The sequence below is a fragment of the Dipodomys spectabilis genome, unplaced genomic scaffold (assembly GCF_019054845.1).
Source record: "Dipodomys spectabilis isolate Male_0828 unplaced genomic scaffold, ASM1905484v1 ptg000096l, whole genome shotgun sequence".
Taxonomy (NCBI): domain Eukaryota; kingdom Metazoa; phylum Chordata; class Mammalia; order Rodentia; family Heteromyidae; genus Dipodomys; species Dipodomys spectabilis.
The window spans coordinates 21104846-21127618 of record NW_024870773.1 but is presented as its reverse complement, the minus strand read 5'-3'; the positions used below and the strand labels follow the sequence as shown (position 1 = coordinate 21127618).

The 22773-nt window shown below is 38.6% G+C and overlaps 1 protein-coding gene across 3 annotated transcripts; it reads right to left on the bottom strand.

Moving 5' to 3' along the window:
- Positions 1-1911: 1911 nt before the first annotated feature.
- Kin (Kin17 DNA and RNA binding protein) lies at positions 1912-22724 on the bottom strand. Of its 3 annotated transcripts, none has more exons than XM_042685893.1 (13): positions 22540-22724; positions 19029-19123; positions 17998-18041; positions 17789-17911; positions 16438-16619; positions 15742-15790; positions 14720-14777; positions 13651-13780; positions 12028-12078; positions 9445-9513; positions 8163-8262; positions 6707-6807; positions 1912-2640 (listed from the first exon to the last, which is right to left on the bottom strand). In XM_042685893.1, exons 1-13 carry the CDS (start codon positions 22651-22653, stop codon positions 2578-2580), a joined length of 1179 nt encoding a protein of 392 aa, XP_042541827.1. In that variant the 5' UTR covers positions 22654-22724; the 3' UTR covers positions 1912-2577. The 3 variants fall into 3 exon arrangements, 2 of the variants coding, with proteins under 2 accessions (XP_042541827.1, XP_042541828.1); XR_006148353.1 differs by lacking the exon at positions 1912-2640 and adding an exon at positions 7883-7997 and having other exon boundaries at positions 6779-6807; XM_042685894.1 differs by lacking the exons at positions 1912-2640; positions 6707-6807 and adding an exon at positions 7882-7997.
- Positions 22725-22773: the final 49 nt, after the last annotated feature.

Sequence of the window (22773 nt, the reverse complement as noted above, 5' to 3'; positions counted from 1 at the left end):
GTCAAACTGTCATCCAGGGTCATAGCTCACTGCTGCTGTTAAGATTCTCAGCATGGTTGAGTAAGTTACATAGGCAGGTTAATTAAGAGGTTATAGGAACACAGAAAATGAATAAGGAGTCCTACTTGATCTTAATTTCTTTGTAACTGAGATTGATTGCTTCATTGATTGATTTTCCTTTCATTTATTTAGCATGCTTGTTCAGCTGGTGCTCTATCACTTGAACCATGACTCCAGAAGAGCTTGTTGCTAGTTATTTTGGAGCTGGAGTCTTGAGACCAAATGTCTCTGGCTTTCTCTGTTGGCTCCATTTTCAGTCACTGTTACAAGAGTTAAGATGGTTTCCCACCATCTTCAGTCTTATCTGTTATGTTAGACTGCCAGCAAAAAAGACACTATCTTCTATAGTCCACAAAAGGCCTAGGGTTGAGTGTTATTGGACCACATCTGGCAAATTACTCCAAAGAAACTGATTGAACCAGCCTGACACAGGTTGCCGGCGAACCCCTGTGATGTCTTGCTTGAACTAAGAGTGGAGGTGGCTGACAGCTTCCATTCAAAGGATGGAGCCTGCACACTAGTAGTGAAAACGCAGGAGGCAGGGTAAGGAATCCTACCAAGATGTCAGCAGCTTCCCATAAAATACTGAGGGATAGATTAAGGCCTTTGTCAAATAGCTTGGCGGCATAGTTTCATGGGCAAACAACTGGACCTTGGAGTTGGGTAGACTTTTAAGTTGAATGCTGGCTGTCCTCTGTACTAGTTATATAATTTTAGAATGTTAGTGTTCTTGAGTTAAAAATATATATAATATAGTAATTAATATATAATAAACAAATTTCATAATTATGTAATTTCAGAATTGATGTGAGAACTGCAGAAAATACATAATGTACAAAAATCCTAAAATCAAGCACATAATTGGTAGTTAACATCAGAGAGAAGTGTAACTAAACAGGTTAACATCTGAAACCTGACTTGCTAGAAATCTGGCCTGAATAATTTCAGCGAAGAGATGACGTGACCAATTACATATAACTCCTTAATTCTGTAAATTCAGAATCAACTGTGATTTACTTCATTGGAAAATGCTTCATCTCTACCTTTTAACATTTCTTTTCATCAATATCTTCCTGAAATCATCTCTGAATGAAATAAAGCAGTGTATTCAGGTTCAGTTCAATAAAATTTTGTTTTAAAGCACAAAAATAGGATCCTGAGCTATTATATATTTTTTTCTGTATGTTATTGTGCTAACCAACATGACACTAAAACCCTAAATTCAGTACTTTATGAAGCATCTTGAGCTATTCTTTTTAAAACAAATGGAGGGCTGAGAAGGTGGCTCAGTAGTAGAGTGCTTGCCTCCCGTGCATGAGACCCTGGGTTCAATTTCTCAGCACCACAAAGGCCAGAAGAGGCACTGTGGCTCAAGTGGTAGAATGCTAGCCTTGAGCTGATATCATGATAATACTGTGTACACTGAAGTCCTGCTGCACTCCCTTGTGGTTAGTTATGTGACTTACAAATGTCCCTGGTTGATAGTCTTAGATATAATCAAGTGTGGGGTATGTTTCCTGTTTTTATATCTAAATATTACACTGCTCTATTTCAATATAAAACTATATAATTCAGAATTGTTGGCATGATGAAGCTGCTTTGTAAAACAGTTCAGCAGTTCCTCTAAGTATTACACATGATGAGTTACACAGGACTCTGTAAAATCTGATGTGTAATTGTCATGAGCACCATTCATAGTAGCTAAAAAGTAGATACAGCCAAAATGCCCACCAACTGATGGATAAACAACACAGGATGCCCACACAATGGAATAGTGTTTGGTAATAAAAGAAATGAAGTACCCCTAAATGAAATAACATGGATAAGTCTCAAAGATATTATAACACAAGGTTTAAGACACCTCAAATAGAAGACATTATATTTTTCCATTTATATAAAATGCACAGAATAGTTAGGTCTATAGAGATACAAAGTAGACAAACGATTGTCAGGGGCTGGGAGAAGTTGGGAAAGACTAGAGATTGTTTACAGGGTTTCTTACTGGGGTGACTAAAAATACCTCCCCCCCCCCCCAGTTAAGATAGTAGATATGGTTGCACAACTCTGTAAATATATTGGAAACTACTTATACTTTAAATGGTGAATTGTGTGAAATGTGAATTACATCACAATAAAACTAATATTTATAGCTTGGCTTGAAAACTTTTAATTATAATTCAACTTTGCTATTTTACTACTAAAATATACTTAGAAGTATCCAGTCATATGATTCTAAACTGTTATATAAAACACTTTACAACATTCTTTAATGAAGATAGAAAATCATCAAGGAAATATTACAAAGAAAAGCAACAAGGACAAAATTTACAGTTTTGGCACTTCAGGAGACATAATTAAATTTTTCTATAACTTTACACAAATATACAGTAATATTTAAATAAAACCATTTGTTTTATACAAAAGAAATACCCTAACACAGTAGAGTCTCACAATGCTTTGGCAAACATCAATTTGATGCTTTAGAGTTATTTTAATGTATTGTTAACAAATTTTCAATCAGGCAAGTTTAGATATGTCTTCATATTGAATTCCTTCAACTCTCCGTCCTTTTAAAGGCCCCTAGAAATTCAAACAATTGAAGAGAATGTTAAAAAGACAAATGTACTTAAAAGACAAAAAACATGAGACCACACTACCAATGCAAATGGACCTTTTCTATATCTCTAGAACATCTCTAAACCTATGCATTTGAAAAATCAATGGCATCACAATGAAAAGTCACCATGTTTTCTCCAGTGATGTTTGAAATGTGTTATTAGTAGGTTGTATGGCAGGAATTTGGTAGCTATTCAATATATGTTCAGCTTCTTGGATAAAGGGCTACAGTTTCTGAATTCTACTGTGACTAGGGAAGCTAATGGCCATAGCTGGAGCTCCTACCCATGGGAAGCCTATACAAGACATGGCTTGGCCATGTTGATCTCCTGGTACAATGTGCCATGATCTTCTATAACCCGCCCATCTCACATGACAACTGAACAAGCCACTTGTTGAAGATGGTTGAGCCCCAGTTGGAAGGATCCTGATGTACAAGTCACCAATGTTCCCTGATAAAGAAAACCCATGTTGAACTTTTACAACGCCATTATCTACTTGGAGATTTCTTTTTTTAGAACATCCTCATAAGCAATCCAGATAATTGATAACTTGTCTTCCAGTTTAGTGATGATTTGGGGGGCTGGTCAATATTACATAAAATGGGTTTAACTTTAAATATATTTTCTTCCTTCCTTCACATCCAACAAAAAGGGCAAAGGGGAAATCTTTAGAACAAGATGCAACCCAGCAGCACTGAGGCTAATATACACTGCCGGAGTTTCACTCCCACCACTAGCAGGTGGCCTTTACAGTTTTCCCATTCAGTTCTCTTTCCCAGTGTCCCCCATGTGAGATAACAGTGCTACATTATAGAGCTGTTAGAAAACAGAACACGTGTGAGCATGAGCTCAAGAATTTTCAACTGGTTATGAAATCTCTTGATTACGATTTGAAAGTAGATCCTTACAAAGTATAAGAGAATACTCATGAAAATGGCAATGGTGATGATGACAGATGACTCTAGCTGTGGAATGAGAATCAGAATTTCCCTTAAAACTGTTGCTCTTTTCTTAAGGAACTAAGTTTCCAGATAAACTGTGACCTGGAAGTGGCGCTGTGGCTCAAGTGGTAAAGAGCTCTCCTTGAGCTGAAGAGCTGAGGGACAGTGCCTAGGCCCAGAGTTCAAGTCCCATGACTGACAATAAAACAAAAACCAAAAAACAGATAAACTGTGAGCAAAATTGAATTTTTCATTATTGTGTTTAAAGGTCTACAGTCCATTATGCCTTTTTAACAAATTTGAATAAAAAGGCAGCCAGACATTTGGGTTCATTAGACTAACAGCTAAAAAGCTAAGCCTGCTTAGGGTCAACGTTCAGGCGATGAAAAATCTGCCATTAGGGGTCACTCTCACACTAGAGGTGACCCACTTTCGGTCTATTCAAAGTGAATTGCTTTTTTAATGCACTTTCCTACCACTTTTATTACATTTTACACTTGCCTACATTCTTCTCTTGCTGGAGTTGAGGACTGACTCTCCAGTAAGACATCCAATTTCAAAGGAACTTCCTGAATGACCATTAATGTGTGAGCAAAAAAACCCAGGATCGCAGGCTGGGAAGGTGGCTCAGTGGTAGAGCGCTTGCCTTCCATGCATGAGGCCCTGGGTTCAATTCCTCAGCACCATGTAAGCAGAAAAAGCGGGAAGTAGCGCTGTGGCTCAAGTGGTAGAGCGCTAGCCTTGAGCTGACGAGCTGAGGGACGGTGCCCAGGCCCAGAGTTTAGGCCCCACGACTGACAAAAACAAACAAACGAACAAAAAAAAAAACAAAAAAACCAGGATCTCTTTTCTCTTTTATAGCCACATCTAGACGGAGGATTCTAGACCAGGCAACATTCACTGTTAATATAACAATTTATGTATAGAAACCACCAGGAATCTCAACTGACAAGGCCCCATTACTATAAAAGAGGCAAGCTGCCAGACCTGGGGAACTCCTGGGTTTGGGCTTAGGATCTAAAGACACTGGTTTCAGTTCTGGCAAGCCATGCAGAAGGAAATGTACCCTTTAGGCATTCTCCACTTGAAGACAGTTGATTTTGAATGGAGAGAAAAGATGGAATTGGTTCCCCACAGCTGTTGAAATTATTTTTACTTTTGGGCTGGGAAGGTGGCTCAGTGGTAGAGTGCTTGCCTTGCATGCCTGAGGCCCTGGGTTCGATTCCTCAGCACCACATAAGCAAAAAGAAAAAAGCCGCAAGTGGCACTGTGGCTCAAGTGGTAGAGCGCTAGCCTTGAGCTTAAGAGTTGAGGGACAGCGCCCAGACTCAGAGTTCAAGCCCCACAACTGACAAAAAAAATTAAAAAAAAATTATTTTTACTTTTATGCCAAATGTTTCCACTTGGAACAGCATCAATTTCTGTTTTTTAAAACCACTGTTCAATGGGCTGGGAATATGGCTTAGTGGCAGAGTGCTTACCTAGCATGCATGAAGTACTGGGCTTACTTCCTCAGTATCACATACACAGAAAAAGCCAAAAGTGGTGCTGTGCCTCAAAGTGGTAGAGTGCTAGCCTTGAGCAAAAGAAGCTCAGAGATAGTGCTCAGGCCCTGAGTTCAAGCTCAAGGACTGAAAAAAAAGAAAAAGAAAAAACAAAACAAAACACTGATCAAGCTGGGCACTGATGGCTTATACCTGTAATCCTAGCTACTCAAGAGGCTGAGATCTGAGAATTGTAGTTCAAAACCAGCAAAGGCAGGAAAGTCTATGAGACTCTTATTTCCAATTAACTACCAAAAAGCCAGAAGTGGAGCTGGGACTCAGCTTTGAGCGCAAAAGCTCAGGAACAGCAACTCAGCTCTGAGTTCAACTACTAGGACTGAAACCAAAACAAAACAAAACAACCAAATAAACAAAAAAAAAAAACTTTTTTTTAAACCCCACTGTTCAGTGGAACAGTGGATTTAGAGGCCTTCTGAGTAGAATCCCTTCAAGTCCTGTTTAATAATGCACACTGGACACTTGTTTTCACAGTATTTAAAATACTGTGGCGATTGTCTTATTTTTTTAACTCTTCCTACCTGTTATGGGCTTAGATCATTTGTTTTTAGACAAAAAAAAAACCAACCCTTTAATTCTGAAGGCCCAAATAGTAAAGAGGGATGCAAGGCATGGAAACTGGATGTGGAGTCCCTCAAATAAGAACCTAAATGGCTTTTCCAAAAACTCTTTGAGATACATATATATCCTTTAACAGGCGCATTAAGCCGGTGGGCCTGTTGGATAACCAAGAGAACACATAAAATTTCTGGAATGATTATAAACTTCTATTAGGTTGTCTTAAGAGGTATATTAGCCTCAAAATACTAGAACTTAGAATACTGAAGATGACAAGCTCTTGTTTACAGATGAAAGTATACTGTGGAACAACAGTACAGAGCTCTAAGAACCTTTCCTTTAGATGATATCTGGGCCCCACTCAGACCCTTGTCAGTGATCTCTGATAAGAATGTGATTGCTACAGCAGAGTTCCTGACATTACTGTACTGATGTATGGTACCTGAAATTCTCTATGAAAGGGGGAGGCATCTGACACTTAAAAACATGGTTGATCACTACAGCAGCTTCCCTATCAACTTCGTCTATAGTCTCTCCACTAATTTTAGAATTCCAAACAAAATTTATATTATATGAGGGAAAAAAATTTAGTACATAAAACTGTCCATTGTGTACACAATTTTATAAAATATAAAGACTGAAAAGTAACAGACACAATGAACACAATGAATACTGATTGCACAGTAATGAATATTCTTTGGTAATGAAAAAATAAAATGCTTCATTCAAAGGCACAACCACTCAAGAAAATAGGCTTATAAGTATTTTCAGTGGAGTTTGAACTTAGTGCCTTGTGCTTGCTAAGGTAATAAGCATTTTACCACTTGAGCCTCCCTCCAAGCCCTGTGTATAGATATCTAAATGGGAGGGAAGGTTAACAAGAACCCCAGATGCTAAAACAAAGACCATTACAATTAAAAAGCAGTAGAGTGTGTTTTGAACCTTTGCCTTGTGTGAACATACTTACAGTCTCGATGGTGATGGTGGCTGAGAAGGTCTTCTCGTTGATGGATTCCAGCGTGGCTTCATTTCCTCTGTAGCCTCCATTTAAAACTAGAATTCTTTTTCCTATGTTGGGGAATGAATGTAAAAGTTAACACAAAGAAAACAGCTAGGTTTTTCTTGTCAGGGCAAAATACATCACACTGAATAAACACAAGGAACTCAAAACCTTTCTCTTAGAAGTTCTCAATCATGTAAGAATTGCAAACTTTGAAAAGAGTTTGACTACAGTAACATTATAATATTCCTCATTCTTCTCATTCATTTGTTAAAGGGATATATTTTAATTTTAGATTATATAAAGTATTCTGAAAAAATGGTAAAATCAGAAGTAATCAGAATAAATTTCATTTACTTTGTCTTTTCTAATTCCTTAAATAGTTTGGCAGTTTCATAAAAATGTAAACTTATGCCTACCATACAACTGGGCCATTTAAAGCATTTACTCAAGAGAAAAGAAATCATATTCACGAATACACAAACATGAATGTGCACAGCAGTTTTATCTGCACCTGTCAAAAACTACAAATTATCTAAATGTCCTATCAACAACTGACTTGGCCAATCTGTGATCTACCTATACAATGGCATACTATTCAGCAACACAAAAGAATGAACTATAGTTATACAACAGGCTCACTCTCCTTCCTAAGAAAAAGACTATAAAAGCTCTGAAAAATATGAACTAAACTGGAGTGACAAAGAAACAGATCTGGGGTTGCCTGGAAAGAGAAGGAAGGCTGAAGTTGAGGGCAAAGGATTAGAATAGGAAATGAAGGGTCATATTCATTATCTTGACCACAGGATGGTTTCAGAGTAGTCAAATGTTAAAATGGGTCAAACTACATTTTTTATATATGTACCATTTACTATATACTGATAATATATCAATAAAGGTGATGAAAAATGTTCTTATCTGTGAGTTATTTTAAGAGGGAAAAAAATGAGGAATAGGACAAATAAACTAATAAAGATAGTCGCCAAGGCTCACATCATCAATGCTAGCAATAACACACAGAAGAATATTCTGAAATCAGAGGCTAACAATGCAAACCAAAATATATAGATGTGGATAAGAACCCAAAGGAATATACATAGACAGACAGACTTTAACTGGTAGCTAAAAATGTTAATAACATACCTAATATGATTGATTTTTGTCCATGTTTTGCTTTAGAAGAAACAAACTGCAGGAAGGAAAATTCACTCATGCCTTCAAATGGCTTGCTCAGAGGGGTGATAAAGTATTAAGCCACCTGAAGTTGGTTAAATGGTATAGGTTATGCTGGCAGTTAATGTTTCTAAATGGAAACATGCCCCTAACTATCCAATAATGTCAAAAGGCAGGTTTCTGTTTCCAGAATAGAACTGATCATTTTCATAACATACATATTAGACTGTTGGTCTGCAAGCAGATTTACCTGGTGCCGGAATTACTGTCTCTAAATGAGTCTGATCAAGTTTCAGCTTATCTCCAGAATCAATCATCTTTACAACAGCTGTATACTTGTCAATTACTTCCTGTTGTGTAAAATGAACACTTTTGTAATACAAGAAGATGTAAAAACTAGGTAAAAAGGAATAAAATAAGAACAAATGAAATTGCAATTGAATGAGTCATTTCTTCTATAAATAATGAGATTTTCCAGATTATTATGCTTGATTTCTCAGCCCATGGTGCTTAATAAAGAACTCATTTCAAAGCTTAGTTGATGTTTTCATCTGGAAAGAATAAGAGACTGATGATCTTAGGATAAGACTTAGAGTGAGTACAGAAGAAGGGCCACTCACAAATACACAAGGCTGGGTGCTGGGATCAAGCTATATTCAGGGAATATGAAAAAGCAGAAAAAGACAGAAATTTCAAAACTCTATGGCAGTCAATAGATTGTTTCCCAAGCAATATAAAAGAAAGTCCTCTGGGGCTGGGAAGGTGGCTCAGTGGTAGAGCGCTTGCCTTGCATGCATGAGGCCCTGGGTTCAATTCCTCAGCAACACATAAGCAAAAAGAAAAAAGCCGGAAGTGACGCTGTGGCTCAAGTGGTAGAGCACTAGCCTTGAGCTGAAGAGCTGAGGGACAGGGCCCAGGCCTAGAGTTTAGGCCCCACAACCGGACCCCCCCCCCCCTAAAAAAAAAGAAAGGCCTCATGAGATCTCTAGACTGTAAGTATAGTGTCTATCATTGGCAAGACAATACATTTAACTGATAATTAGCAAAGCTTTCACATTGAGTTTTAAATCAAGACTGATGGAGTTTCATATATCATGTCTGATCCATTAAGAATACAGACCAAGGTGAACTGAAAAGAGAGTATGTCTCCAAAAGTTGTGAACTTAGATTTCATTTCATGTAATTTTTAGAAACATAGACCCAATACTTCTGCTATAAGGATTTGATTTGTAATAGTTTCACTTGGTCATCCATCAGCTTTTCTTTTCTTTCTTTTTTTTAATGAATTCTCAGCTGGGTGATGGTGGCTCATGCCTATAATCCTACTACTAGTAGACTGAGATCTGGTGATTATGGTTTGAAGCCAGCCTGGGCAGACAAAACAATATTCTTATTTTCAATTAACCAGCAAAGAGCTGAAATTGGAAGCATAGCTCAAGTTATATTGTGCAAGCTATAAGTAAAAGTTCCTGGGTTCAAGCCCCAGTACCATCACACATACAGACACACAGACACATACACATTCTCCCTACCTTAACAATAGCCTTTTTCTTATGATATTTATCTCCAAGTTTTTTGGTTATAATCTTTACAATGATTTCCTAGAAAATAACAGCAAAAAGTAAAGATGAAGGAAAAGTCTCAAATTTTGTCCATACTCTTAAGTCACATTCAATAAAAACATAGTAAAATGGAACTCTTCTGCTAAATAATAATTTAGAAATTACAGTTCTAACTCTTCCCAATAAAGGCTAAACATTGTGTTAGTAATTCTTTATTTCCTTTTCCTCTTTTTTATTCAACATAGTTACCCAAAGGGAAAACAAAACAAACTGGCTGGTTTTCACAGTGAAGGTTTCTTGAGAGCAGGGACTTTTATCTGGGAATCTCAACTCTGTCAGTCCACATAATTCATCATCAGCTTCCTTCTTTCTCTCAAAGTGTGTGTGTGTGTGTGTGTGTGTGTGTGTGTGTGTGTGTGTGTGTGTGTGTGTGTGTGTGTGTGTGTGTGTGTGTGTGTGTGTGTGTGTGTGTGTGTGTGTGTGTGTGTGTGTGTGTGTGTATTGAGGCTGGAACTCAGGCCTCACATTCTCACTTGGCTTTACCATTCACAGCTAATGAATGCTCTACCACATGAACCATGCCTCCAGTCTCATATTTTCTTGGCCAAGTAGACAGTCTCCTAGATTTTTATGCCCAGATTGGCTTTGAACTGTGCTCAGATCTCAGTCTCTTGAGAAGTTAGCATTACAGGTATAGGCCACTGGCACTTGGCTTTCACAAGGTTTGTCATCAGGCTGAGTTTTTCTTCATTAGGCTGATTTTTAAAAACACAACAAAAAAAGTAAACAGGATCCCTCTAGATCCGCTCTAGCTGAAAGTATCAATCTGGTGAGTATGTCTTTGGAAACAGGAGAAATCCAGGCTTACTTCATACTAGTTTCACTGCTCTCATTCTTTTTGTGATTTGGATTAGGCAATTAATTTGCTTGATGCATGGCTACATTCACTGCAGGGATTCTATAATTGCCATTTCAAGTAAATAGAAGAAATGGTCACAAGCACTTCCTAAAGGTGTACCAAAACCTGATAAAAACAAATTATTAAGAACTATAAGGAGATAATTAGACAACTGATGACAAAACACACTATCTGAGTTAGGCCATAATATATCTAGGCTAAATTTCTCCTAAGTTCTTACAGTTTTATACTGTAGTAATTTAAGACAATTATATTTGCCAACAAAAATAGATCTGTTCAAAATGTTTCTTTTGCTAAGTTGAAAAAATAAAGTCTTTCAAATATATCTCTATAGTCAGCTAGGTATTTCAATAAACTTTACTACCCATCAAATAAGAGACATATTGAACCACTAATGCAGTGTTGGCTACTTGGCACTTTTAACATAATTCTAAGAGAAACTATGGAAAACATGAATTTTTTGTAAGAGAAAATTACCAAGTAAGCAATAAAGTTTAACTGAAAGTATGCTCAATGAAAAGAGAATTTGGAGGGGACCAATAAAAATTTGAAATTATATGTGTATATATATATATACGTATATATAAATATACATATACATATATATCTTCATGTTGGTTTTCCTTTTACTTTACATCAATTGTTCTTAGTAAGGGTTTACATCAGAACTTGGAAGGTGAGTAAAACAATCTGCCTTTCACACTAGGAGACTGGATGGCAGTAGTACTAAAGCATATGTATTTTAAAAATAACTCTCAAGGGCAAGTGTAAGTGATAATAACAGCTATATCAGAGGTTGAGATCAGAAGGACTGCAATTCCACGAACCTAGGTAGAAAAATCTTAAGACTTCATCTCAACAGAGGAAAACTGAATTGACTTGTATGTGCCTGTTAAACTGGGAAGCCTAAAACAGGAATATTACAATCTAGTTGCAATCTAGAGAATGAGACTTTATCTCAAAAACAAGTGAAAAACAAGGCTGGAGGCATGGCTCAGCAGTAGAGCACTGTCTAGCAAGTGCAAGGCTAAATTCAAACCCTAATACTGCTCCCCTCAATGAGAAAATTTATATTGATGAAGCAAAAATCCCAGAGGTAAGACATTTATGAATAAAAAAATCATGTCATTATGAATGTAGTATGTAGAGCTACATATCAAATATATACATAGTTTCAAGCTATTATTCTAAAATAAGCAATTAAAAACAAGCCTCCCTTGTCTTGTCAAATTAAAGTCTGTTTTTTTCCTACAAAGTACTTAAAAGTATGACTTAAAGACTATACATTTCGGCATTTACAACGGTATACTTTAATCCCATTTCTGAAAATACATCATTTCCGTCCTATAACAACAACAAAAAAATCTGCAACTAATTCCAGGCTCAAATTCACGGTGACCATAAACAAATTCAGCACTAAACTAAAGGAACACCACTGATCTATGAACACAAAAGAACTCTCCAACATAGTTGCACCCAATAATTAATTAAAGTTAAGTAGAAAGTCACTACAAATGATAACTAACTCCATTTACAAATTTTACATATATTTAGGAAATTTAGTTATACCAAAGGTGACTACATCATTCACTGAACGCAAATGTAGGAGGTAAAAGGTACAGTCGAACACGTACAGGCTGCAGCCAGTGGTCAGTTCGGGATGTTCTTTTCTTTTCCTCTTCGATCTACAGAACACACAAGATATCCTGAAAATATTCTCCTTAGAATCCTGTTTATTTCAAAATACTATTCTACTTAGCAAAATGACACTATGCAATTCATATTTCACCAATGATAAGGTTTATAAGCGCTAATAAATTTTTTAAGCATTATTTTAATTAACTTGTTTGTTTGCTTGTTTTTGAGACAGTCTTACTATGGAGTCTGGTGTAGCTTGGAGCTTGCTATGTAGACCACACTAAATGCAAACGTGAAATCTTCCTGCCTTTACTTCCTGAGTGTTAGGCATGTACCACCACCACTTAGAGAGGTGTTAATTCATTTTGAAATAAGAAAATGGATCATTGGATTTAAAAAAACCAAAAACAAAACAAAAAAAATATGTGATAAGGCCAGCTAGCTGACCAAAACACAAAAACCACTTAGGCTGCTCAATACTGAAAGCCATCTGCCAATCCCACAGCACCCTCCTTGCATATTCTCCATCCTCTGTGACTGTTACAAGCTGGAAATGTGTAAATTATTTTTCGTGTGGTGAAAATATAGACAATTTAGCATGGCATGGCTGGGGATACAGTCTGAAAGCAAGAGAAGGTAATGAGAATAAAAGCTCAGAAGTCAAATAGAAGACAATCACCACCAAGAGAGATGTAACTAAGAGAGACAAAAAGAGAAAGTGCTGTCTATTATGGCTATATACCATGCCTTTTTCATTCCCAACTGCTTCAAACTAACCTTAAACACAACTCTGAATGGGATCCAATAATGTCATTCTAATCCTTGTTTTAAAATCCTCCAACAGCAAGGCACTAGTAGCTCATACCTACTAGTAGCTTATACCTACTGAATAGATAATCCTATCTACTCAGGAGGCTGAGATCTCAGCATTAAAGTTCAAAGTCAGCCCAGACAAGAAAGTCTATGAGACTCTTATTTCCAATTAAACACCAAAATGCTACAGTGGAGCTTTGGCTCAAGTGATAGAACACCAGCCTTGAGCATAAAAGCTCAGAGAATGTTCAGGGCCCGAGTTCAAGCTCCAGGATAGGCACAGAGCACCTGTGTAGCATGCACAAGGCTTTGGTTCAATCACACCAGTTTCACAGAAAAAAAGAATCTTTTGGATAAGATGGCCCTAAATCTAGGAAATACATGGTCAATGACCCATCACATATATAAAGCATTAGGTAAAATAAAAATAAAAGCATGTCTCAGCTGGCTAGGAGGTGATACTTGGGTGTCAGGGGCACCAGGAGGTACAAATGTTAGCGGGAGGACCACCAGAGGAGTTCAATCTGAAATACCACTGAAGTCCTAATCAAATACTAACATAACTGTTTGGAGAGTTTCAAAGTTAGCTCTAGAGACAAGAGAATAAACACATGGGGACTGGGGGAGGGCAGCATGATGCTCTAATTAGCTTAGACAAACAAGGCTTCTTTTCCCTCAACACACAGAAAAATTTCCCTAACTTTATAGTAATGTGGTAAGTGGTGTAACTTACTTTCCCTCTGACTTGAGTTACATTTTTCCACTAATTGTTCGCATGTATGGATGTAGCTCATATGGTATCATACCTCCATGATTTCATCCAGTGCAGATTTCTTTTTCTTCTTTTCTTTAGCCTGCGCTGAGCTCTGGGAAGAGTCTTTTCGCTTTACTGACGCTGCACTCCCTAACGTTTTCAGGGCACTTGGCCCCAAGGAACTGGGAATAGAACAGAACCGTGATTGCTATAAGCAATGTAGTTTACACACATGTACAACCAACAGTAGAACATAAATGCAGCCAAAACGAAGGATGTGCCTGGATCTTCTGCATAACAGCACACGAGGACATTCAGCTGGCCTGCCTTCACTCCCCTTATGTCCTCTGTAGCTAATTCAGTACATGCAATATGCACCATATGCAATATGGTGGGGACACAGGCTTCAGCATTTGGGAGATGAGGGTTTGCAGCTACTCATGAGGAACATTACGCACTCATTTAATCTTTACATTCTCCTCTGTATATGGTTTTTGGTAATATGCTGGGGACACAGTTCAGGGGCAGAGCACTTGTGTAGCATGCACAAAGCTTTCATTCAATCACACCAATATCACAAAAAAAGAAAAAGAAAAAAGAATCTGGGAGGGGAATGTGGCTTAGTGGTAGAGTGCTCACATAGCATTCATGAAGCCCTGGGTTCAATTCTTCAGTACCACATAAAGAGAAACAAGTGATGTTATGGGTCAAGTGGTAGAGTGCTAGCCTTGGGCAAAAGAAGCTCAGGGACAGTGGCCAGGCCCTGAGTTCAAGCTCCAGGACTGGCAAAAAACAAAAACAAAAAAACTTTTGGATAGGATGGCCCAACTCAGCTTGATTCCAAGAATCAGATAAGAGGTTTTAAAACAATTACTAAGAGTCTGACACCATACTGACGGTGGTTTTAAAGTAAAGTTCAGCATGCCACTTAACTGTTTTATATTGGTCCTAAGTGTCTAGAGTTTGGTAGTGTACATTTAAAATTCTCTAATGCTGGCACATGGCGTCCCCAGAATGCCACTCTAATCACTACAGTTGAGAAAAAGGTTTGCTGCACTTCAACTGTAGCAACCACCATCTCCCAGACTTGCACAGCTGTATGCTTTCTAGCTGCAACTCACCTGGATTTGGAAGATGTTCCTGCTGAACTGCATGCTCCTTTATTCAGATTAAATGTAACTAGAGGGAAAAAAAAGTTATTCTATATATATATATATATGTGTGTGTCTGTGTGTGTGTATTTATTGGTACACACATACATGCATATTTAAGAAAACTTGTATAATAAAACTTTTTAAAGATTTCATAGACTTCACAAACTTTGTTTTTTGAGACAGGATCTCACTGTGCAGCCAACGCTGTCCTTCGCACTCACAGGCATGCACCCCGTGCCTAGCCTTAGTCACAAACATTTTTGATCAATGAGGCTAAAAATATTCCTCTCAGATTCCTGCAAAATATCCTCCTCTGGTACTTGTAGAGTGGGGGAGGACCTTATCCATTATGTTGCTCTAGCAGTCAGTACTGGCTGCTTTGACATCCTGCCCTCCTCTTCCATTCTTACTAGTACGCCAACTTGGTTTACATGTCCGTACCTCTTCCCTGTGGTTGAGGGGATATAACATCATCTTCAGCTCTGAGGTCAATTTATGCTGGGATAAATTTTATGTCGATTTGTCTACATCAATCAATATAAAACCTGTGACTGCTTTTAGGGTACATATGTGAAACAGTTTTGGCAAAATGGCATTTGAAAGCAAGTCCACTGGGATGATGACTGTCTTCTAGGAAGTTTGCTTGCTCTGGAAGAGATGCTTTCTGCCATCCACTGGAAAATGCTGAGTCTGTATGTGATGGATGGAATGCTGGCAGCTACCTTGTCTCTGTATGGCATAACCCCATTTTGCCTCTGAGGTTTTTATCACAGCAAGAAATTTCCTTCTTGCCTAAACCTATATTATTTTCTGCTACTTCTGGGTGAAGGCATTCCCATCCAATTCACACTATTACATTTTCATTTTATAGATAAGAACAGTCAAACTCTGATGAAGTAAATGCTTTCTTCCCAGACATGTTGTTTTCCTTTAGTCAGCAGGTACAAAGTAATTGTTTAAAATATTTAAAAAGGAAATTTAAAAACAACCTTTCTCTTCATCATTTTCTCTGCTTAATTCCGTGAAAACAGGGGTCTCCTGGGGAAAAAAAAAAGCAAAGAAAAAACTTGAAGATGTGGTTTACAGTGTATTTACTATTAGCAGTCAGTAGGTTTAAATTATAACTTACTAATGTAACTTACTGATGTTGCAAAGTAGCTCAAAGACAAAACTATGGATTATATTCCCAATTAAGAAATTACATAAATATGCACTATACTCATAAAATGACATGATAAAATGAAATCCTCACAGCTGGCAGGCTCTCTTCAGCCATATCCTGGGTCTGATATTTTGCTTGTTAACTAGAGACAGAATCCCATGGACTTTTCTGCCTAGGCTGGCTTCAAACCTCTACCCTCCAGCCACCTGAGTAGTTAGGACTACCAGCATGAGCCACCAACATTGGGCCACAGCTGTCTTCATACTGTTTAATTTCAATGTTGTACTAACTGCAATTGGATGAGATTAGGTACCATCTCTGCTTTAATGATAAAGAGGCTACAGTTTAGGAAGATTACTTAATGACTCCAAGATTATAAAGTTAGCAAGTGAGGAACTGGTTCAACTCCTAGTCTTGTTGTGTTCTTGCTCCTCCTTAATGACAATACCCAACTCAGTTAACAGCAAGCAATATTCTGTCAGACTTGTACATGGCCTCTGTGGAGGATGAGGCCACTGCCCACCTGCTCTTTCCCTTCCAGACCTCGTCTCACTTGCTCTTCAATAAACTTGGCAGTTTTTTCTTCATCATCAAGGTCCTGCTTCTTCTTCTTCTCTAGCTCCAGTTGCCGCCGAATAGTTTCTGGGTCCCTGTCTATGTACTGAATGTACCAGCCTTTTGGTGTCTCATCCACTTTGCACAAGCCTTAAAGAAAACAACAGATACAGTGTGACTGTGTATGGTGATGGCATAAGGAGGCTCAATGAAAGCTGTTGATCCAAGTAGTGGAAGAAAATAGCAACAGACGGGGTTATTCTGAGAAAAACATAATACACACACACCTGAAATGTAGTAGCAAAACTCCTCAATGCAATAAATAAACACTAAAAGAAAAAGGAATGGCCAAAAAGTAACACAGGCTCAGATGGCAGGGTGGGCAACCAGTGGGAGGGAGAGGGCTACTGAAGTGGGGAAATGGGGATGGATGTGGTCAGTGTAGTTTATTTATACATATGAAAATATAAAATGATACCTGATGAAGTCATTTTTTAAGAGGGAGAGGGGAGGGGAGGAGAATGATGGAGAGAATGGATGGTTGGGACACACTGAACATGAGGCTACGTCACAGTGAAACCCCCCTTGCACACCCAATGTATGCTAGTAAAAAACAAATTACAGATTATGTAAGTTTGAATCTAAATCAAGCAGAATATAAATACAAGTGTGTTTCACTTCTGCCTATTTACTCATTCAAATATAGCAAATAGATTCAAGCACATGAATTTGGAATACTGGCACTTATTGTGAGTGAAGTGGTATCACTCTTTCTTTACACAGAAAAGATTGTTGTGCATTTTATATATTACACTAAGGTAACATTTAACAGAGAAGCACCTGGAAAAACAATTGTTTAGCATAGCAATTATCTAACCATTTCTAAGTATTGAATATCCAATGAGTACAAGATGTTTTGTTAACTTAAAAGGAGCAGTAGACAGCTAGGGGCTCACACCTATAATCCTAGCTACACAGGAGGCTGAGATCTGCGGATGGCAGTTCAAAGCCAGCCTGGGGAGGAAAGGCTGTGATACTCTTATCTCCAATTAAGCACCAGAAAACTGGAAGTGGAGGTGTGGCTCAAGTGGCAGAGCACTCGCCTTGGGATAGCACCCAGGTCCAGCGTTTAAGCCCCATGACCAACCCAAAACAAAACAAAACAAAACCCTAGATAATAAATGAAACCAACCCTGGAATAGTATGTCCCTCTTCTCCCATTCCGAAATTGCCCTCACATATCTTCTCTTCTATTTGATTTAGAAATTACACATCCTCTCACTCCCATTAATGAAGCCACATGGCAGCTCTCTTCTTACCTTCCCTGCCCAGCCACTTGGTAAAGTCCGTCAGTGTTTCCCACTGAGTGGCATTCATGTGGATGTGCTCACGGTGGCTGATGTACTCATTGTAGACAATGTTGTTATGCACTCTCTTGGTACCTAAGAACAAAATGTGACACTGGTGACCCTGAGAAGACCAGACAAAATTATAAAGTCATTACCTAGGCAATACTTAAGATGCTTACCAAAGCGTCTCCTGAGAAGTTCTAGAAAGTCATTTCTGAACTCCCTAGTAAAAGAAAGACAGGAAAGTGTTAAGGTATTTTCTACACATATATATCACCATCTTTCTGAGATCTAAGCAATCATCATTTTAATACCTAAACAATATAGGAAACAGCTATGAATCTTTAAAACTAAACAAGGAAAGGAAAGAATAAGGTGAGGAGTTGGGGTTTGAAGTCAGATCTTCAAACCTGACTAGGCAGGAAGCTAGGCAGGAGCTGTACCAGTTTAGTCATACCTCCAATTCTTTTTGATTTGGCTACTTTTCAGATTGGATGTAATACTTATTGCTTCAGAGCACAATCCTACCTATGCCTCCCAAATAGCTGGGGTTATGGGCTTTTCCAACGTAGCCTCAAACTATGGCCCTACCATCTCCCCCCTTCAAGACAACGGCTGTTAAGGGAAAGTCAATTTAGAACTGAAACAGTTTCTCCTTAGTGAAGCAGCCATACAAAAAGTTACCATATAGAAGCAACACTAAATGCTAATAACGATAATTATGAACTAATGTTCACTGACTACTGGATACTCTTCCGGGTACTTAATCTTCCTTCAGACTCTGAAAGAGCAAAAATACTGGGAAGTGGGCACTTTTTCAGTGTTGTCTTACCAATGAGGAGATTAAAGCACAGAAAAACTCAAGTAGTTCATCCATGGGTACTCTTCACATCTCCTAAGAGGACAGGAATTTGCTATAGGATGGTTGATAGCATGATCTGTATTCTCAGTCATAATTGTGTTAGAATGAAAGACAGCTTTATACTTTTGTATGTTTCAAATAGGAGAGGGAGACCAATAGTTACTAGTTACTAGAAACACTTTTGTAGCAATTTCATACTGTGATAGATTTTCAACACAAGATAAAACCTGAGCAGAGAGATAACGGAGCCTTCATATTAGCATATAATGATAATAGATTTCCAATATACAAAATTGTATTAAGCACTTATAAATGTCTATGAGATGAAAATGCCTTTGAGTTACTTACTCTGAAAAATAATCCATAAACTGTTGAGGATTTTCTGAAGCCAGCAACAGTTGTCTCTGATGAGATTCAGACATACAATGACACTTGAAGCCATTCTACAAAAATATGTAAAGGTAGTAATTACATTCTTTTAAAAAACAAACAAAACAACAAAGGAGGAGGCTACAATGCTTGGTAAGAAATGCACTCATTAGCTTGCCCATGTAATTGTAACCCCTCTGTACAGTATTTTCACAATAAAAAAATTAATAAAAAAAATTCAAAACAAATAAACAAAACAACCCTGTAGCATTTATTGTCATCTGGTAATAACCCAAGATAAATAAAAAATGTTTGAATAATAAGATCTCAACAATAGGGCTCATTAAACAATAAAGAAGGCAAAAGACAATCAGATGGAAAAATTCAATATAGGGACAACGCACTAGGAAAACTGACTGCTCTAACCTCTTCAACCAGTCAATGCCAAAGTAAAAAAACTAGTGGAGTGAATGAGAGTGGGTTCTATTCCAAATTTAGAATCCTGAGAAAATTGAGAATTAAAAGCACCAATAATGCAGAACACAGTTTTTAGAAGCTATTTTGTAAAATATTATAATGGTGAGTATAGTAAGCCTGTTCTATTTGTGAAACTTTTAAACATGGCAGATAAACAAATACCAAAGAAATTTAAAGAATTTTAAAACAAAAATTTTCAACTCCAGCATGCATAGTGGGCAGTTCAGTTGATGCAGAACTTTCAGCTAGTGTTGCATTATTGCTGACTGTGTTTAAGTCACATATGTTGTTTGCCTGCTCCTAACTTTTGAAAATCTGCCTCCCCAAAAGCAAATACTCTCCACAAAGCACGGAAAAAGTTAATGTGCTTAACGGAAATGAAAGTAAAAATCTGAGATTTGGTGATAGTATGTCTTTAGTGGGAGCTGGGTGGTGTTAGGAGAAAAAGGAATCAGGCATTGGCAGTGTCTTCGTAAGCATGTGTAGTTTGTCTTCAAAAATGCTCTCCTTAAAGAGGAGAAGCTATCAGGGGTATCTTGTATAATTATACACGTTATTATGCACTTTTCAAAACCCACAGACTCGTCAACACCAGAGTCCTAATATAAACTGGACATAGGGTGATACACAAATGGGAAGAGGGGGTATGTGGGCAATCTCTGTACCTTCCAGCTGGTTTTGTTGCTGTGAACATAAAACTGCTCTAAAATAAAGGCTATTAAAAAGAACAAAGGCCAGCTGCTAGTGGCTCATGCCTGTAATCCTAACTACTCAGGAGGCTGAGATATGAGGTTTGTGGTTTGAAGCCAGCCCAGGCAGGATATTCTGTGAGACTCTTTTTTCCAACAAACTACTCAGGAAAAGCTGGAAGTGACTCTGTGACTCAAGTGGTAGAGCACTGGCCTTGAGATAAAGAATCTCAGAGACAACAACCTGGCCCTCAGATCAAGCCCCAGGATCCACCAGAAAAAAAAAAAAAAAGAACAAAACCTCATACTGTATTATAATAAATATAATTCATGGCTTTTTTCTTGTGTGCTCATAGGGTTGGATCTCAGGGCTAGGACGCTTTTCCTCAGCCTTTTATTCAAGCCTGACACTCTATCACTTGAGCCACACCTTGAGGCTTTTTGGTAGAGATGAGTCTCATGGACTTTTCTGCCTACATGGGCTTTGAACCACCATCCCCAGATCTCAGCCTCTTCATTAGCTAGGATTATAGGCATAACCCACCAGCACCTGGCCAATTCATGGCTTTTGATTGAACTTTGGTTGGTTTGAAAGTGTGACTAGGCAGTGTGTAATACAAAGGATTTGAGATTAAGTATGCTAGATTAATGACACAGTAATATATATAGAGATATATATAAAAGCATCCTGATGGACTGGGAATGTGGCTTAGTGGTAGAGTGCTTGCCTAGTATGCATGAAGCCCTGGTCTCAATTCCTCAGTACACCACAAACAGAAAAAGCTGGAAGTGGCGCTGTAGTGGTAGAGTGTAAGTCTTGAGCAAAAGAAGAAAAGAAGCTTAGGGACAGTGCCCAGGCCCTGAGTTCAAGCCCCGGGACTAGCAAAAATAAAAAATAAAAGTAATAAGTAAATAAATAATAAAAGCATCCTGGAATGCTGAGGCATATCAAGTGTTCAGAGGGAGAATATTCTGATACTTACGGTTTACATTAAAATATTTTAGAAAAAAATAAATATGGCAAAGTACTTCAAGTGTTATATATGGGTGTCTACTACCCATAAGAACCAAGTCTGCAGCGAGTCTCTTACATCCTAACATTTCATTACAAGTTGCCAAAATTCATTACTAGGGGAAATAAAGGCATCTTGTGACTTTACAGAATGGTTTACATATGGTTTTCTCTTTGCTGATTCTCTTTTGTGTTCTTTCACTATAATAAATCATAGTAAATAAAACTGCTAAAAAAATGCACCTAGTTTACTGTATTGTTTTAGCAGCCTAAGCAGCTAGAGATACTGGATGTGTAAATATCCATATATCCATTGTACTAGTCTCCAGTTTTCTGTGTGAGAATCTCACCCTGACTTAGAGAGAAAAGAAAGAAAGTAACTATTGATGTTATTTATTGTATGTTCTACCTAAACTAAAGCACTGAAGTAGACTGATCCTTTTGCTCTTCTGAGAAAAATGCCACATCACTAATCCGTTCATAGTTCTTCAATGGGCTGCCCCCATCCACCCCATTCATGGGAAAAAAGTATAAACTTCATAGCATGACATGTAAGGGTTTTAAAGGTCTTCCTGACTCACTTTACATGTGATTCACTCACTTAAAACTCAACATCCAGTTGGGTGCCAGTGGCTCATCCTGTAATCCTAGGTGAGGCTGAGATCCGTGCTAGCCTGGAGTGAAAAAGCTAAGGCACAGGGACGCGTGCACAACATACACACCCACCTCCACACCCTCACACACCTCTACCTCCTGACAAGTAGGTACAACTATTGTTCTCACTTTACGAGTAGGCAAGTAAAGAGAATGTAAGTAGTTTGCCCAATCTTAAGTGGCACGGCTGGATGCCACGATTCTGACAGCCTGACTCCCAGGTAAGTCCTTCATTTTAAGCGCAGCACAATGCCATACTGTCGGTGCTCGATAAAGTCTTGTTAAAGACCATTGTTTTCCTTTGTCACCAGAAGCCGACTGGGAATCGTCCTACTTTTCTCACGAGTGAAGTCAGAGCCGCCGTGCGCCGGCACAGCACTCAGCACTCCCGCTGCCAGGAGAGCTGTGCGCGCCTTTTACTTGTTGTTGTTGTTGTTGTTTCCTTTGGGGGTTGGGAGCTGGAGCGGGGAGGAAGGGAGTGTCCCCGAGCCCGCAGGACGCACAGCTCTACGGGGCTGGGCAGTTGGGTCGCTCCGGCAAGATCCCAGAGGCCCCAAGATGCGACTGCCAGGTGCCAGCCTTCACCCGCGCCAGGGACCCCAACCTGGACTTCCGGGACGGCCTCCGGGGCATACGGAGCCATTACAGGCCTACTCACCTCGTCCCGGCACTGCTTCTGGCACATCTGGCAATACCATCGCAACTTCTGAAGCCCTTTGGATTTGATTCTGTTGGCGATGGCCTTGGGAGTGAGAAAATCTGACTTCCCCATCGCGACCACCACAGCTAGCGACCGCCTTCGAGAGCGCCGAGTCCCGCCAACCGGAAGCGGAACTGTCACGACGGGAGTGGGCGGGACAAAGTTGACAGCCGGAAGAATGTGGGTCCAGGG

Coding starts and splice junctions, on each gene's coding strand:
- Kin (XM_042685893.1), bottom strand. CDS start 22,653: ATGGGGAAGTCAGATTTTCTCACTCCCAAGGCCATCGCCAACAGAATC. Junction 15,791..16,437: donor GTCTGGAAGGGAAAGAGCAG/GTGGGCAGTGGC, acceptor TTTTTTCCCCAG/GAGACCCCTGTTTTCACGGA. Junction 6,808..8,162: donor GACAGTAATTCCGGCACCAG/GTAAATCTGCTT, acceptor TCCCCAACATAG/GAAAAAGAATTCTAGTTTTA.